An 18,513-nucleotide genomic window follows, 5' to 3' on the forward strand; every position below is an offset into this window, starting at 1 on the left:
TCATCTAGATGTGTTCACATGTTAAATTAAATGACTGCCCGATTTTCCAGCTGAAGATTTTTTTTTTTTTTGTACAAATCTTCTGGTTTCTTCTAGACGGAGAGTATCTTTTGCGAACATTCAATTCTATTAATTTGGGAAACAAAAACTCAATGATTTTTCAATTTGATTTTCTAAAACACAAACGTATCCACTTACAATGTCATTTCTGAAAATTAAATCTTACCTCCAGAAGCAATGTCTACGTCGCGCATATATATTATCATCATTAGCCTTCCTTGTATGTTTTCATCACATTTCCATCCGGAAACATTCGTTTAAAAATGCTACTTATTATCCCAACAATTGAAATCGCTAACTTTTATTTTATTTAATACTGGCAAGGTTACCCGGCATTGCCCGAGATAAGTGTAACATATTTCTTTCAGAACATCTTTCTCTCTATCTTTCTTTCTCCCCCACTTCTTTTTCCTCCACCTAGCCCATTACTCTTTTTGACAGAGGTATACACACACACACACAGGCAACTCTCCTTTATATATTACAAGCAGAGAGACCCGATGTTGCTCAGGATTGAATGATGATCAACGAATGTTTCACACTGCCATATTTTCATTGTCATCAAAATTGGTGAAATCGCTCATTTTTCAATCAAATCAATTGATTGCCTGCTCTAGTTTAGAATCCATTGCAGTACACCAGGAGGAAGTTCCGCATGCCTTCCCCCAGTTACAGGCCACAATTGCAAAGTCTTTTCACTATTCGCAAAAATGCTGTGTTATTTACGAGGGGTGTGCAATAAGTAATGCCCCTGACCCACTTCCAGTTGTCTGATCTGGCTGAAATCTTGTATGTGCAATGATTTATATCTCTATGGGTTATGTGGCAAATTACAGCTCTGAACTAATTGAAATGTGAAATGGAGCCTGTTGAATGTCGAGCAGGGATCCGGTTTTTGTATTTGAAAGGACGCACACCACAGGAGACTTTTGATGAAATGAAAGAAACTTATGGTGATAATGTCCCATCATATGACCTTGTAAAACGCTGGCATCATGAATTCAAACATGGCTGGAAGTCTGTGGAAACAGCTCCCCTTCTGCCATTGATGAGGCATCTGTCCGTCAAGTTGAGGCTGCCATTTTGGAAGATTGGCGCATTACTATTCGCCAAATAGCCCAAGATGTCAAGATTAGTACAGGGTCTGTGGAAACTATCATTCATGACCATTTGCATATGCATAAGGTATCTGCCAGATGGATTCCCAGGCTGCTCACACCATTCCAGAAGCGAGAACGCGTTGAGTGCTCAAGGATGAATTTTGAGATGTACCAAGAAGATGAGTCAAAGTTTTTCAAAAGATTGATTACACAGGATGAAACCTGGGTCCATCACTATGATCCAGAGACCAAAGCCCAGTCAATGCAGTGGAAGCACTTGGACTCACCACTTCCAAAGAAGGCAAGGGTGCAGTCCTCTGCTGGCAAGGTCATGCTCACAGTCTTCTGGGACCAGGACGGCGTAGTGATGACAGATTTCCTGGCAAAGGGTACCACAATTACAGGAGCCTATTATGTTTCACTTTTGAGGAAATTAAGGGAAGCTATCAAAATCAAGAGGCGGGGCAAGATCAGCAAAGGTACCCTCCTCCTGCAGGACAACACTCCGGTCCACAACTCGCATGTCGCCAGATCAGAAGCACGGGCATGTGGTTATTAAATCCACCTCCCATCCTCCCTACTCTCCTGACCTTGCACCCTCTGACTTTCATTTCTTCCCAGCCATGAAGTTGTTTTTGAAAGGAAAGCATTTCCCAGATGATGCAGCCTTGATTTCTGAAGTCACATCATGGTTGGAGGACCAACCTGAGGTGTTCTACAAAAATGGTCTCTAGAGCTGCATCAAACGATGGGAGAAATGCATAACTCTGTGTGGTTCCTATGTAGAGAAAGACTAATTACTGTGCCAAGTTTTGTTGCTCTACTGCTATGGGAAGTGGGTCAGGGGCATTACTTATTGCACGCCCCTCGTAAACCGCTCTTTTGAGTCTGTTAAACTTCTTATGATGTGTTTTTTCTTTGGAGTTTCAAGGCAGCAATAATCTGTAGAAGTGGGGATCTCAATGTCAGCATAATTGCCGATTTAAAAGACGATATTTCATCTGGAAGGAAAACCTAATGAGTTACGTTAAATTGTCAGATCATGCCAAGACAAATAGGGACTAATTCGCCCTTAAATCAATGAGTCCAAGAAGTAGCTCTGACGATAAACACGAAATAACATCAATTGTGTTAGGAAGCTTGCCTGGAACTTACTTTGTACGTTTGAATTTCCTGCACATGCAAAGGGTTAAAATTTAAATCAACCAATCAGAAAGGCTGTAATAAGGCATCAATTCATATCAAACAAGTTATGCAATTTCTGACAAAATATCCAAAACACAAAAACAAACAGCAGTCATCAACTACGAGATTATATGTTCATATTTTTTTTTTTTTTTTTTTTTTTTTTTTTTTCATAAAAAAAAAAACGGGCTTTAAAATATTTTCAATTTTTAATCCCTAAATTAATTATGGAGATTGCTGGCTGAAGATCAAATCATTATCACACCTTATCATATATTTGTTTACTGTCTATTTGACGTGCTGTCATGTGTTGGACATCCTTAAAAAATTGATTTCCAAGCTAAACTATTTCTGGCCAGGTGTTTATTTATCCCTTTTTCTTTCAAATCCATTTTTATTACTTCCTCCCATGTTCTTCTTGGCCTTCCACTGTGTGAACTGGACATGCAACTTCAACTGTTCTACATCTACTAACCCAAGAACTCTTGTCCATTCTTCAAATGTGGCCATATCACCAAAGTCTCCTGTTTTGAACACATCTTCCTATATATTGTCCAGATTTAAGGTCATCAGAGGTAAACTTGTCTTTAAGACTAATCTTACACATCCATCGTATCATTTTCATATCGTTTCTCTTTTTGTAACTCGTGTCATCAACCCTCACTTATACGACATCACATTGCATACACATGCTTGATAGACTCTTTCTTTGAGTGACAGTTGTAATGCTCTGCTGATTAGTAATAGAAGTTCCCTAAACCTTACTCCATCCACTCCAAATACTTTCAATCACAATAGCACTTGTCCCACCCTGTGCTCCAATGTTGTCACCAAGGTAACAAAACTTCTGAACCATCTCTATAGCTTTGCCATCCAGATATACTTTGTCCGCATCTCAGTTCTCATCCATCTCTATTGTCTTACACTTCTTGCACACAAGCTGGTTATCATCTCTCAACCGACAAATAATTCTGCCGCATTTTTTTGTGTACCCAATCCGTACAAATATGACAAAAGATTAAATTTCAATCGATTTTCTTTCCATAAACTGAGCAGAGGAATTTTTTTCTTTTTGGGCTTTTCTAATACTATAAACGGACATAAAGGGATACTATTTGGGATCATGTCTGGTGATTGTGGAGAGATGCCAGGGAGGTTAGGTGAAGATATGGTTACACACCATCAAAGTCAACATCGAACCTAGCTCCAGTCTACAGTGTTTGTCTCTGGTCCCCAGAATGGTTACTCATAATTATCTGGGCCACTGCAGACCATTGTGTCTGGTCTGCACTTATCCAGGATGCTCTGTGTTCTATGGAAGAAGCTGGCTCAATCCATTCTGGGTGAATGTCGTTAAGAAGCCTGGACACTATACTCTAGCAGTGGTATGATGAGAAAGACATTTCAGGAGTGAGTTTGCATAAAGAACATTAAATAATACTTCTTGTTTTGTTTGCAGCCTGAATGCAAGGTTTAAATGTTTAAATGGCTTGAAGGATTAATCGATCGGAAAGCCATATGTCTTTCTTCAGTTTATTACTATTATTATTTTGGTTTTATTTTTATTTTACTTATTTCTGTATTTCAGGAACCAAACAAATATATCGCTGACCGACCCCACCTCCAAATTTGGGAACCTGGCACGAACTACTATGAGGAGATTTCCGATGATGCTTTGTCTTTTCGGGCCTTTGAAGAATACCGCTGTTTTGATTATCATTTAGGTGAGTCCATTCTCATCTGCAAACATTGGACTGGTGCATCTACCATTAGTTCCTCCCTCTTAGAGTCCAAAAGTGGAGTCTCAAATCTAATAGGTCCCCGCACTATCAACCAAGCTCCAACTTCTGTCACATTGTAACAGTATCTGTTTTTTAATTACTCTAATGGAATATGCTCCCTCAATGTATACATTCCTGACTAACCTGACAGGCAGCAAAATTCTACCCCTGCACTTGATATCCCTAGATGCTAGAAAGTTTTCTACTCTAATAGTTTCTTCTCTCGGACTGCTAGACTTTGGAATTCCCTCTTTTCTTTCTGTTTCTCTGACTGTACTAATCTGCAGAAGTTTAAATGTAATCTCAGCAGATATCTTGCTACTCAACTCCCTTCAGTCTTCTGTTAAGACATGATCCCAAATAGTACCCCTGACATTCCAAGTGACAATGTGTCTTGTTTGAAGTGAAAAAGAGTAAAAAGAGTAAAAAAAAATGCAGGATGAAAGAAGGAAAGAAGCTATTGACATTGAATGGCATGGAACTGCCCAACCAAGAAGAGATGAGGGCATTTGGTGAAAATGATACCTGCAAATATTTGGGAGTTCTGGAAACGGACACCATCAAATTTACAAAAATGAAAGAGAAGGTGGATAATTGAAGACTTAAGGATGTACAAGATATCCGATAAGATTATTAATATTATTTAGAAAGCAATGGTGACTGGAACTGACAGCTGGAGGACAACACCTGACTTAGAAAAGAATACAGAAGGCATCTTCCAAGGAGACTCTCTACCATCACTACTGTTTATCATAGCCATGATGCCACTCAACTACATACTTCAGAAATGTGATGCTTCATATAAGTTTAGACACAGAACAAAGAATAAACCATTTCATGTATATGGATGACCTAAAGTTATTTGCAAAAAGGAATTGGAGAAGCTGATAAACACAACCAAAATATTCAGCCATCACATTCAAATAGTTTGAGATGGAAAAGTGTGCACTGCTATGAATGAAAAGTGTAAAACTGGAGACATTGTAAGGTATGGAATTCCCCAAACAAGAGATGAGGACACTTGGCAACTCTTATGCGTGCAAATATTTGGGAATTCTGGAAGCAAACACCATCAAATCTAAAATAAAATAAAAAAAGATTGGAAAAGAATACCAAAGAAGAAAAAGGAAACACTTAAGAACAAAACTATATGGTAGAAATCGTTAAAGGAATAAACACCTGGGCAGTATCACTAATTAGACATTCTGAAGCATTCATAGGCTAGACCAGGGGTCTCCAAACTACAGTCCACAGGCCAAATATGGCCCGCCAAAGTCTTTAATCCAGCCCGCCGAGCTCTTATGGAAAATATAAAATATTCATGAAAAAAATAGAAATGTGTGAAAATAATGTTTTTTTTTTTTTTGTTTTTTTTTTGTTCATAAAATGATTAAAAGAATGAGGTTTTGGTGAACCAGTTTCACTAAAAAGGAAAACTAATTAACAAAACAGTAAAACATGTCCAGGTTTTTTTGTTTTTTTTTTTTTTTTTGTTCATAAAATGATTAAAAGAATGAGGTTTTGGTGAACCAGTTTCACTAAAAAGGAAAACTAATTAACAAAACAGTAAAACATGTCCAGGTTTTTTTGTTTTTTTTTTTTTTTTTTGTTCATAAAATGATTAAAAGAATGAGGTTTTGGTGAACCAGTTTCACTAAAAAGGAAAACTAATTAACAAAACAGTAAAACATGTCCAGGTTTTTTTGTTTTTTTTTTTTTTTTTGTTCATAAAATGATTAAAAGAATGAGGTTTTGGTGAACCAGTTTCACTAAAAAGGAAAACTAATTAACAAAACAGTAAAACATGTCCAGGTTTTTTTGTTTTTTTTTTTTTTTTTGTTCATAAAATGATTAAAAGAATGAGGTTTTGGTGAACCAGTTTCACTAAAAAGGAAAACTAATTAACAAAACAGTAAAACATGTCCAGGTTTTTTTTTTTTTTTTTTTTTTTTTGTTCATAAAATGATTAAAAGAATGAGGTTTTGGTGAACCAGTTTCACTAAAAAGGAAAACTAATTAACAAAACAGTAAAACATGTCCAGGTTTTTTTGTTTTTTTTGTTTTTTTTTTGTTCATAAAATGATTAAAAGAATGAGGTTTTGGTGAACCAGTTTCACTAAAAAGGAAAACTAATTAACAAAACAGTAAAACATGTCCAGGTTTTTTTTTTTTTTTTTTTTTTTTTGTTCATAAAATGATTAAAAGAATGAGGTTTTGGTGAACCAGTTTCACTAAAAAGGAAAACTAATTAACAAAACAGTAAAACATGTCCAGGTTTTTTTTTTTTTTTTTTTTTTTTTGTTCATAAAATGATTAAAAGAATGAGGTTTTGGTGAACCAGTTTCACTAAAAAGGAAAACTAATTAACAAAACAGTAAAACATGTCCAGGTTTTTTTTTTTTTTTTTTTTTTTTTTGTTCATAAAATGATGAAAAGAATGAGGTTTTGGTGAACCAGTTTCACTAAAAAGGAAAACTAATTAACAAAACAGTAAAACATGTCCAGGTTTTTTTGTTTTTTTTTTTTTTTTTGTTCATAAAATGATTAAAAGAATGAGGTTTTGGTGAACCAGTTTCACTAAAAAGGAAAACTAATTAACAAAACAGTAAAACATGTCCAGGTTTTTTTGTTTTTTTTTTTTTTTTTGTTCATAAAATGATTAAAAGAATGAGGTTTTGGTGAACCAGTTTCACTAAAAAGGAAAACTAATTAACAAAACAGTAAAACATGTCCAGGTTTTTTTTTTTTTTTTTTTTTTTTTGTTCATAAAATGATTAAAAGAATGAGGTTTTGGTGAACCAGTTTCACTAAAAAGGAAAACTAATTAACAAAACAGTAAAACATGTCCAGGTTTTTTTGTTTTTTTTTTTTTTTTGTTCATAAAATGATTAAAAGAATGAGGTTTTGGTGAACCAGTTTCACTAAAAAGGAAAACTAATTAACAAAACAGTAAAACATGTCCAGGTTTTTTTGTTTTTTTTTTTTTTTTTGTTCATAAAATGATTAAAAGAATGAGGTTTTGGTGAACCAGTTTCACTAAAAAGGAAAACTAATTAACAAAACAGTAAAACATGTCCAGGTTTTTTTTTTTTTGTTTTTTTTTGTTCATAAAATGATTAAAAGAATGAGGTTTTGGTGAACCAGTTTCACTAAAAAGGAAAACTAATTAACAAAACAGTAAAACATGTCCAGGTTTTTTTTTTTTTTTGTTTTTTTTTGTTCATAAAATGATTAAAAGAATGAGGTTTTGGTGAACCAGTTTCACTAAAAAGGAAAACTAATTAACAAAACAGTAAAACATGTCCAGGTTTTTTTTTTTTTTTTTTTTTTTTTGTTCATAAAATGATTAAAAGAATGAGGTTTTGGTGAACCAGTTTCACTAAAAAGGAAAACTAATTAACAAAACAGTAAAACATGTCCAGGTTTTTTTGGTTTTTTTTTTTTTTTTGTTCATAAAATGATTAAAAGAATGAGGTTTTGGTGAACCAGTTTCACTAAAAAGGAAAACTAATTAACAAAACAGTAAAACATGTCCAGGTTTTTTTTTTTTTTTTTTTTTTTTTGTTCATAAAATGATTAAAAGAATGAGGTTTTGGTGAACCAGTTTCACTAAAAAGGAAAACTAATTAACAAAACAGTAAAACATGTCCAGGTTTTTTTTTTTTTTTTTTTTTTTTTTTTTTTTTTGTTCATAAAATGATTAAAAGAATGAGGTTTTGGTGAACCAGTTTCACTAAAAAGGAAAACTAATTAACAAAACAGTAAAACATGTCCAGGTTTTTTTGTTTTGTTTTTTTTTTTTTGTTCATAAAATGATTAAAAGAATGAGGTTTTGGTGAACCAGTTTCACTAAAAAGGAAAACTAATTAACAAAACAGTAAAACATGTCCAGGTTTTTTTTTTTTTTTTTTTTTTTTGTTCATAAAATGATTAAAAGAATGAGGTTTTGGTGAACCAGTTTCACTAAAAAGGAAAACTAATTAACAAAACAGTAAAACATGTCCAGGTTTTTTTTTTTTTTTTTTTTTTTTTGTTCATAAAATGATTAAAAGAATGAGGTTTTGGTGAACCAGTTTCACTAAAAAGCAAAACTAATTAACAAAACAGTAAAACATGTCCAGGGTTTTTTTTTTTTTTTTTTTTTTTTTTTTTTTGCCTGCATAGCTCTCTAAGAAAAAAAAATGTGGTTTTTCGTTTTGTTCATAAAATGATTAAAAGAATGAGGTTTTGGTGAACCAGTTTCACTAAAAAGCAAAACTAATTAGCAAAATGGTATAAAACATATCCAGGTCATTTTTTTTTTTTTTTTTTTTTTTTGGTCCGCGTAACTTTAAAAAGTCCATAATATGGCCTTCTGTTCAAAAACTGGATTAGACCAAAGGAAAACTTTTAGGTATCTTGACCAGAAAACAAGGAAACTAATGCACAATGCACTACACCTGAAAGATAAAACTAACTCACACTATGTGAAAAGGAATGAAGGGGGAAGGGAACTGTTAAGTATAAAAGACTGTTTGGGGGACAAAAAGACGACTTGGAAAAATACATGACTTGGGACACTCAGACTGAAATCTGCAGCAAGAGACAATACAGAAAACTGCAAAAAGCAGAAACAAAAAGTGAAAAGAGAAACAGCTACATAGATAATTTGTAAGAATGATAAGGGCATCACAAAGTTATGTGGCTAAGAAAAGGACACTTGAACAGAGAAAAGGAATCACTTTTGATAGCTACAATCAGAACTAATTACCATTAAAGCTAAAATAGATAGAACCCAGGAAAACAGTAAATGTAGACTTCTGTTTAGAAAGATGAAACAGTAGACCACATCATAAGTGAATGCAAGAACCGACACAACTATATGGGGAAATCAAATGACTGTATTTTGAACATGCAGATATAAACCAGATACAGTACTGGAAAACAAAAACTACATCCTCTTGGACATGGTGGTATAAACAGATAAACGCATCCAAGCAAGAAGAGCAAATGACATAGTTGATAAGAAGGAAAGAAATTGCCAAATTGTGGATTTTACCGTCCTAGCAAATCATAGGGTGAAGATTAAAGAGACAGAAAAATGAAACAAATACATGGAGCTTCCTGGAGAACTGAAATGAATATGAAACAAGAAGGTTAATATATAATGCCATTAATGGTAAGAGTACTGGGAGCAATCAAAAAATACCTGGAAAAATGATTAGGAGAAATTGGAATCAAAGTGAAAACTTAAACTACACAACAAAAATAAAACAAAATGGCAGAATGGACATCACATGAACTTAAGGCAACTATAAAATAATAATAAAAGATATCATCTCGGCTGATGACATGCAAAATAGCTGTAAAGCATCAAGGAGGATAAAAAGATGAAAAAGGAATGATACTAATCAGACCACCGCTAGAAAAGTGCGGAAAAGACTGAAACTTCAAGAGCACTTGTTGCCACTGAAATCCCATTGAAGATTAATGGTCGTTGCCAGCAAGAAATCAATGGTGATTGACTGTTGCAATAATGCAAAGTCATTTGTAAAGCCTATCAAGAGATGGAGTTTTGTCACCTAGACTCCATTGAATACCACCAGTTATTATCAGTGAGTAATCTCTGATGATGACTTGTGTGAGAACTCCTAGTGAGTACATCGATAATAATAACTAGTAGAACCTGTGGAAATTCCACGGTAGTTGAAAATTTTTAAAACACATTATAAATAAAATTAATGAAAAATGAAATAAAACAAATGACAAATTTAAAACAAATTTCTTTAGCAAATTATTTTTTAACCTTTTAAAACTAAAAAGAATTGATTTTAAAAATTTAGATTTTTTTTTTGTTTGTTTCAATGAAAATTCAATACACAAAAGTTTTTTTTCTGAATTTTTTTAATATATATTATAAAGGAACAGCTGTCAATTGTTTTTTTAATTTTAAAAAGAAACTATAATAATAAAAAAAAAAAAAAAAAACTAGTCTCCTCAACATGACGGGTTTTTTAGTGTTTTTTTGTTTTGTTTTTTTTTTTTTTAATTATAAAATAGCCAATTTGAAACCGTAAGCAGACACCCATTTTTTTTTTTTTTAACTTTGGACTTCTGGGCTGGCAATGAATATTGCTGCCACACCCAGAATCTGCCAACAGGCACCTGATTGCACCAGGGGATCACAACACTCTTCAGCACATCCAGTTACACTTTCGTGTTGACTTTCAAACTGACTTCGAAGATGTGAGGTAGCATGATGTGGCACTTAAAACAACACCAAAGACCATAACTATGTCCAGAAACTTTGTTTTCATAACTCTAGGCATGTCCCTGTTATTCGTGGCAATCCAGTGATGCATCTTGAGGGTGCTGGCAATGGTCCTGTTGTCATAATTTGGATCGGTAGAGAGCATGAGTTGTACAGCGATACATCTCCGATATCGCTCGTTGAACATTGTGTCACTTTCAGACAGGATAGAAGGCTCATATTGCTCTTAGGATTTGTACACAACTGGTCAACTAGTAGATGGTCTGCAACAAAAAAAGAAAACTGGTTTTCATCAAATGGAAATGGAATCATGTTGTCTTTTTTAGTACAACAATTTTATCATTCCACTCTGTATTGTTTCCACATTAAATCGTAAAGACTTTTATTTACCATACAATAGACAAACAAAATAAATTTTTTAATTTCCTTTGTGCAGCATGAGCTGCTAGCATTAAGCACTCTCCTCGATGCATTCATGAAATACGTGACATTGTAAGTATGCCCTAAAATTGAGTACTGTTGCCACATCTGGGCAGGAGCTGCTTGGCACGTCCCATCCAGCCTTGATAGTTCAAAACCCGCTTCGAAACTAAGCTGATGCCCTTTCCTCGTCCCTGCAACCTCTTTTCCACAGAAGAGATATTGCGAGCCTGTCTCTGCTCTATTGGTATTTTAATAAGTGCCTGACTGAACTCCAATCTATGACTCCCCTTTGCCAAACTTTAACAAAAAAAATACTCGACTAGCTACAACCACTATGCACGATTTCTCTCACTCTCTATCTGTGCCTAAATCTAAACGCAGATTCCATGAACAAAGCTTCCTTCCCAGAACTGCCTGCATGTGGAACACTGTTCCATTGAACTGCTTCTTAGTTGAATACAACATGGTAGCCTTCAAATCCAATGTAAATAAGTTCTTAGTAATCCAAATTCTACTCGATTTACACCATTAATAATTACTACATTACCACCATTAACATACATTCATTAACACTTATCCTCGAGTGGCCTTCGGGCCTTGATAAGTGGTGACTCACAAATAAAAAATTAAAAAAAAAAAAGGAGTAATTGGTTTAATTTGCCTGTTTTCTAACATATTAACACTTTGTGTCATTTGATGCCAAAACATTGTTTCTGTCATTCTTGTTTTTCTAATTTGGAAATGCTTATACCAATTTTTTTTTTTGTGTTTCAGAGTGTGTCGTGGAGGAGAGCCTTTATTTTCTTATTAGTCCAAAGGATGTGGTCGTGGCCAAGCTCAGGGATCAAGACGATCACATCACCTGGTTGCTGGAACATAAACGCTATGAGGTAACTGATGGGATAGATTTTCATGTTGTTTTTACCAAATGTTCAGGGAATAGACAAGAATAAATGGCAAAAGCAATATTATCAAAGGTTCGGAAGACTATATCATTACGCAAGACAGGGATAGTTTTATTAAATACTGATGCCATATCTACCAAGATATCATGTTGACAAAGGCATACACCTGGTGCCAAATGCAACAAAATAATTTGTATTATTTGAGTTTTTTGAATTACCGTTCTCCTCTTTAATGTCATTTTCACAACATTTCGGTTGGTGTAACTTCTGACCTTCTTCAGGTGTATCTTGTTGAACTCGGGAATCTTGTTGAACTCAGGAATCTTGTTGAACAGCTGCCTCAACTCATCCTGGATAATGCCGCCAAAGTCAAGTGAAAGATCTATGGAGTTAAGTCCTTGACAGTTGTTGCTTATGTTCTCAACTGTCCATCAATATGTTTGTACACCTTCCTCTCCAGACAGAGAGCTAGAAAGAATTGTGTCACTAATTAGATACCCCTCGGGATAATAATCTTCACACCCAAACCAATATTTAACTCTCTCCCACCGCAAGAGGATTTGACACAAGGTCAGAAGTTGGGAAAATGAGCCAGTGCCTTAAGAGGAAAGCACTCTGGCCCTGCAAAAATAAATCTGAGTAGGCCCATCAGCATTCTCTGATGAGGGATCCTCAGAGAAGCGTTAAACTTGCTCCTCCTGAAAGCCAGGAAACAAAGCCTGGGAGGATGGACCTCCTAGGGTTACACAGAACATTTTCTATCAATTTGACAGCAAAAAGGACACCGAAATGGCCCAGTTTCTGTCAGACTGATTGTTGAGGTTGGAACCTCAACATATGTGTACTATGTAAGTACCCTAACACCAAAATTATGGAAGATATTGCAACGAAACAGACAAGATTTCAGATTTAAATGTGTGCAGAGAATGGAGTTTAAGACATGGTCAGCTGACAACGCAAATGCAGTGTAGCCAATTATCGTCAACTTGTATCTTCACACCCAAACCAATATTTACCATTCTCCCACCGCAAGATTGGCAAAGAGGTAAACAGAATACGTGGTTACACACCATCAAAGCCAACCTCAAACCTAGCTCTGGTTCACAAGTCTATAGCGTTCACTGGTTTCCATTGGCTGCCCTTAACTATCTTGGCTACTGTGGACCATCATGCATGGTCTACATTCAACCAGGATGTTGTGTGTTCTATGAGAGAAGTCGCCTCAACCCATCCTAAATGAATGTCAAAGTCAAGTCTGTAAACTTTCTTGCACTGGTGTTTATTGTGACGCAAGGTTTGCATAATCATCAACTTTATTTTTCTTGAATCGATATGTATTGTTTGAGTTCAGACATGATTGACAATAACAGAAAGGGTTTAAAAAACAATGCCACATGGCAAGTACAAAAGAAGATTAGATTTAAGGAAGACAGCTGTGGTATCTATTATATAAAGATGTCTGTGTTAGTATGTGCGTCCAGCTAAAAGTAAAAAAAAAAAACTACAAAATAAACAACCATAAAGTTGATTGACATTGCTTTGCATAAGTAATACATCTAAAAAGAATTTTTAGAAATGTTCGTTTCTTGAGGGATGAGTAACTGGATCAGATTTTGTCATGGAGAAAATCGTTTTTTTTTTTTTTTTTTTTTTTTTTCCAACTGTTTCCAATGTTGTTTGTTATATAAAAGAGAAATGAATGACTTATTTTGAATAGAGGGGAGTGGGTTGAGCAAAGTGAAAGAAAAAAAATGGGGAAGAGAGAAAGACAGATTGCGAGAGGGGGTGAGGGAAGTTTTAATATACAGATGTTGTGTTGCATCCACTTTTTAAAAGATTTTATTTCTGTTCTAATGGCCTCTGGTAGTCTTGCTAACATTTTATAAACCTAAAAAATTCGGTGGACATTTCTACAATCCCCACGTAACCAGTTACTTACAATACAGTCTCTAGTAATTAACAGTTCAGTGCCATTCAAGCACCAATCTCTTGTCCTTCTAAAACATTCACAGCAAGAACTCGCCTGGTTTTCACCACAACAGAGAACTTTCATTTCTTTTTCTCTGTAACAAAGACCAAGCGTAATTTTCCATGAACAAAGTTTTTTTCCTACAGCATCCAGTCTGTATAACAAAATATCACAAAGCTGCTTTCCAATCGACTACAATATGATCATCTTCAAGTCTAATGTAAACAAATGCTTGTTGAGCAATCCTCTTTGATAGACAATTCCTTTTAAGAAATCTTCTGCCTATTCTACAATTGTTTTCAATATTCATGTGATCGTTTTCAACATCCAACCGACAATGTTTCTAACCCTTATCCTCGAGTGAGTCCTGAGACTTGATAAGCAGTGATCCATTAATAAAAAAAACGAAAACATTTTACTCATCTTCATCAATTGGCTTCTTGGTGTCTGTGCTTCTGTCATGACCTTGTTTTATGGCAGACAATCTTGCAACTGCAATCAAAGTTACTGGAATTTTTCTTGCATTAATTTATGGTTAATTAACTCAACATTTTGTCACAGAAGTGTATATTTTTGGCTGTAAAACAATTAGATGGACAGAGAGGATCGATAATTTCACAACTGCATATCTTTATTATAAGTCATTAGGCCAGCTTGTAAATCCATCGGTTCACCTCAAAGTTTCCATGTAGACCTCATTTTTAGTCTGACATCATTTCTGTTAAACTTGTTTCCCAAACAGAAGCGATTTGCTCCAAAAGATCACCCAATTATCTACAAGTCATCCTGTTTATGACTGTGAATTTATTCTCATGAGCATTTTTCAATCAAATAAACACTAGTGATGTACTCACTGATATCCAACACTCCTCTCCTTGTTATGCGAAAAATATCTCTGGATATTTTTTTGGTCTCCCGACAAAGGAGAGATTGGATTTAGTAATTCACTCCCGTTCATTTGTTCATATTTTTCTCAACGACCATGCCTTGGATCTTTTTTAAAATTTTGCACAAATATTAGTGATTGTGAAAGTAAATTTTTCGCTCATGGTTAGGGACCCCGCATGCTCGGCTTGTTTCTCTACAGTCTCTCAAGCAAAACAAACCTTGCAGCTTCCCTCTGGTTTAAGGGATCAAATGCAGTCGGCCATTTTTATTATTTAAAAAATATTTTTATATTTAATTATATGACCAACTGGCCAGAGTACCTCCACTTGACACACCCTCTAATGTAAAACAATGCAATTTGCGACCTAGGTCAACTTTATCCTTGTATCATGTCCTTACCAAGATGCGATTTGCTCCCAGCCCAATTGAGACATCTGGACTTGTTTCCACAATTTATATCCCTTCAGAAATATCCCAACACAACTTTTCATCAATTTGGGGGTAATTTTTCATTTCTTGTACTGACACACGCAGACTTCCATGCCACTACATATCAGCTTGACAACTCAGTTACTTCAAAACCATAACAAATGAGTGAAATCAAATTCTAACAAACTTTTTTTCCCCCTTTTTAAAGGATGCTATGGAATCTGCCATGACCCACAGCAGAGAATTAAAACGACACAATGTTCAAGTAAGTGACTTTTACATATTATTGAATGCAAAAAAGGCATCCTTATTATAATGGAGATGTTGTGTCTGTATGTTTTTAATCAAATCAGTGAATATTATTTCAATCGATTGTGGTGTAAAATAAAGTTGCATTGTTGCATGCCATATTCTTTTGTCGTCTTCCCAATGTTTACGAATAATTAAATGTACATGAAGCAGTTTTATTCCTATTTACTTGCCTCCCCACGAGGGCAGAGTTAGACACAAGGTTGGTTTTTAATGTGGGGAAAATCCAGCTCCCCAAAAGGGGGCACTCTGGATAGAAACAGAAATAAAAATTGCTTCTGTCTAGAAGGATATCTCCTGCACTATCCAAGAACAGAAAAGATGAAGTGTAGTATCAAAACAGATACTACACCTTGTTCCTAGCCAGTTTTGTTTTTCAGTCAAAAATACAGCAAAAATTGTCATTAATAGCTGTTTACAATCATCAGAAGCAGTGGTCCTAGAATACGGTTGTTTTCAGGTTACAATGTGGAATGCGATGTTTTTCCAGCTACTGGTTACAGTATTTACTCCGCCTAACAGTGTTATTTATGTTATTTGATTATATTAGATTATATATAGAACTTTGCAGCTAATTCAACCCTATGCGACCAAAGCCATCAACTCCCCGTATTTCCTCCTATAACAGACAACACGCTATGCAACATACAAATATCTGTGCATGATGTCGCCAAGCTAATCAAGAACCTTAATTCCAGTAAAGCAACTGACCCTGACGGCATTCCAATTATAGTGTTAAAAAGGTTTCAACCAGAACTTGCCCCCATACTTACAAAACTGTTTAAGTGTTGCCTTAAGTAGAAGTGCTTCCCAACACCCTGGAAAACCTCATCAGTATGCCCTGTATTTAAGAATTCAGGTGACGGGTCATTTCCCTCTCAGTACAGGCCAATAAGTCTCCTGTGTGTCATGAGTAAGTTGCTGGAATCCATATTAAATAAAGTAGTCAACCACCTCAGCAGAAATAATCTTCTTAGTGACATGCAATATGATTTCCGTTCTGCTAGATCTACAGCAGATGTGCTAACGGTTATATCTCATAGGATTAGTGAATCTCTCGACAAAGGCTTCCTTTCTAGGACAATTGCTCTTGACATATCAAAGGCCTTCAATAAGGTAAGGCATAAAAGCCTACTTCACAAGATTTCCAGCTACGGTGTAACTGGAAATGTTTTCTCAATTATTAAATAATTTCTCTCTGATAGGCTCATAAGAGTAGTAGTCGATGGGCAAAAATCAGAAGCCTGCAGTATTAATGCTGGAGTCCTTCAGGGGTCCATCCTGGGTCCAACTCTTTTCCTGATCTATGTCAATGATCTCCCAAAACACATACTTAAATCATTCGTTGACATTTATGTTGATGACACGGCCATCTATGGCAACACATCAAAGGCCATAAATGACAAAGTTCTGTCTGATTCTCTCTACTCTGATCTTGAGCGCGTGGTACAATGGGGGAAGGGGTGGCTGGTTACTTTTAATGCGTCTAAAACCAAGCTTCTGTCTTTACATCCGGTGGGGCATTAGAATACGCCGACTGCCCCCCTGCAGAGGGTAAAAGTCTCTCAATGGGTGTCCTGGATATGACCTTAAACTATATCCAGTGGTGAGGCCCCAGCTTGTGGGCTTTGGGGAGTGTGGAGCCACCCTTTAATTACCATTGCTCCTAGGTCCACTCTGACCCGGAGTGGTAGTACCTGTTAGGGTCCCAACTATGGGTTATATAGAAACCGACGTGAAAACAACAAATATATTCTATTAAAAAAATTTTTCTTCAAAATCTTTGGATTCGGCATTAAATAACCCGAAAAGGGTTGATATGCCGTAAAACAAAAACAACCAACCAACCAAATCTATCTTTACATCATCAATGCTCTGATCCCCATCTGACATCAGTTGAAATGGATGGCTCTCGTCTTGGGGAGGCTCCATGTTTTGAGCAGCTTCTGGGCTTGACCTTTACTCCTGATCTGAAATAGAACACATGCATCAAGTATGTTGCCAAGGTCGCTGGAAAGATGGTGGGATCCTTCTACCGCTCCAGAAGATATCTCACTACTGATGCAATTCTCTATCTATATAAAAGCCAAGTACGTCCAAGGATGGAGTACTGTTGCCACATCTGGACAGGAGCTGCTAAAAACAGCCTATCCTGCTTTGACAGAGTACAAAATAGACTTTGTAGCTTAGTGCGGGATGCCCTTTTCTCTTCCCTGCAACCTTTCTCCCATAGAAGAGACGTTGAAAGCCTTTGTTTTATCATTATTTCCATGACAAGTGTTTGTCTGAGCTTCAATCTCTGGTCCCACCTCGCCAATCTTTTACGAAAAACACCCGTCTAGCTGAAACCACTGTCAAAAATTTTCCCCACTCTTTATCTGTGCACAAATCAAAACGTAGATTCCATGAACAAAGCTTCTTTCTTAGAACTGCAAGCCTGTGGAACTCTGTTCCGTCTGCCTGCTTCCCACCTGACTACAACCTGAATGTCTTCAAGTCCAACATAAAAAAATTCCTGATTAACCGCCCCCTTAAGTAGACATTTTTATTAAATCCCCACACTAACGTACTGTACATGCAATAACCCTTATCCCTGAGTAGCTTCCAGGCCTTGATAAGTGGTGATCACCTTGTAAAAAAAAAAAAAAATTATATGTGTATTATATACTATACTGCATTTTGTTACTACCTTTTAATGCCATATCCTGGAGTTCTACTGTAGTAGTGATTACAGGGGGAGATAACTCTCGATTTAGCTGTGTATTTATAATTACAAACATCTTGCTGCTCACTTCCTCATTTAGGATGCCCCCTATGAATCTGGCCCCTAACCACACTTGTTCTTTACATCTTGGTGACAATGTTTGGGGTGAATGAAAGTTAAAATACAAATAGTGTTCGATTAACAGTAAATTTAAAAAAAAAAAAAAAAGTAAGTTACGTAGAACACCAGAAATTGTCACACCGATCTTACAGAGATATATATCGTATTTTCACAAATTAATAATCCAAACAAGGTGGATACGCCGTAAAACAGTTGAAGCTATTAAGAACATTCTAGACAACTCGGTAATATTTGGAAGTCTAACAACATGCAACTATATTGTTTAACTAATTCAGTGAAGCAAAGACTTTTTTATTTGTTTTTTTTTATTTTCATTATGGGTTTCATTTCTTTATGCTGTTTTACAATGCATTCTGGTCATTTTAGTGG

The 18,513-nt window shown here is 35.5% G+C and overlaps 1 protein-coding gene across 6 annotated transcripts in view; it reads left to right on the forward strand.

The window, feature by feature from the left end:
* LOC145263058 (vacuolar protein sorting-associated protein 41 homolog) overlaps positions 1-18,513 on the forward strand; it is a 411,356-nt gene that overhangs the window by 339,860 nt on the left and 52,983 nt on the right. For all 6 annotated transcript variants that reach the window (XM_080119907.1, XM_080119904.1, XM_080119909.1 and 3 more), the window contains 3 exons: positions 3,934-4,069; positions 11,574-11,689; positions 15,199-15,255. In XM_080119907.1, the coding sequence (XP_079976033.1) occupies positions 3,934-4,069; positions 11,574-11,689; positions 15,199-15,255 (309 nt within the window). The remainder of the gene's footprint in view (positions 1-3,933; positions 4,070-11,573; positions 11,690-15,198; positions 15,256-18,513) is intronic.

This window comes from Euprymna scolopes, chromosome 38, assembly GCF_053919585.1.
Source record: "Euprymna scolopes isolate OS-2025 chromosome 38, ASM5391958v1, whole genome shotgun sequence".
NCBI lineage: Eukaryota > Metazoa > Mollusca > Cephalopoda > Sepiida > Sepiolidae > Euprymna > Euprymna scolopes.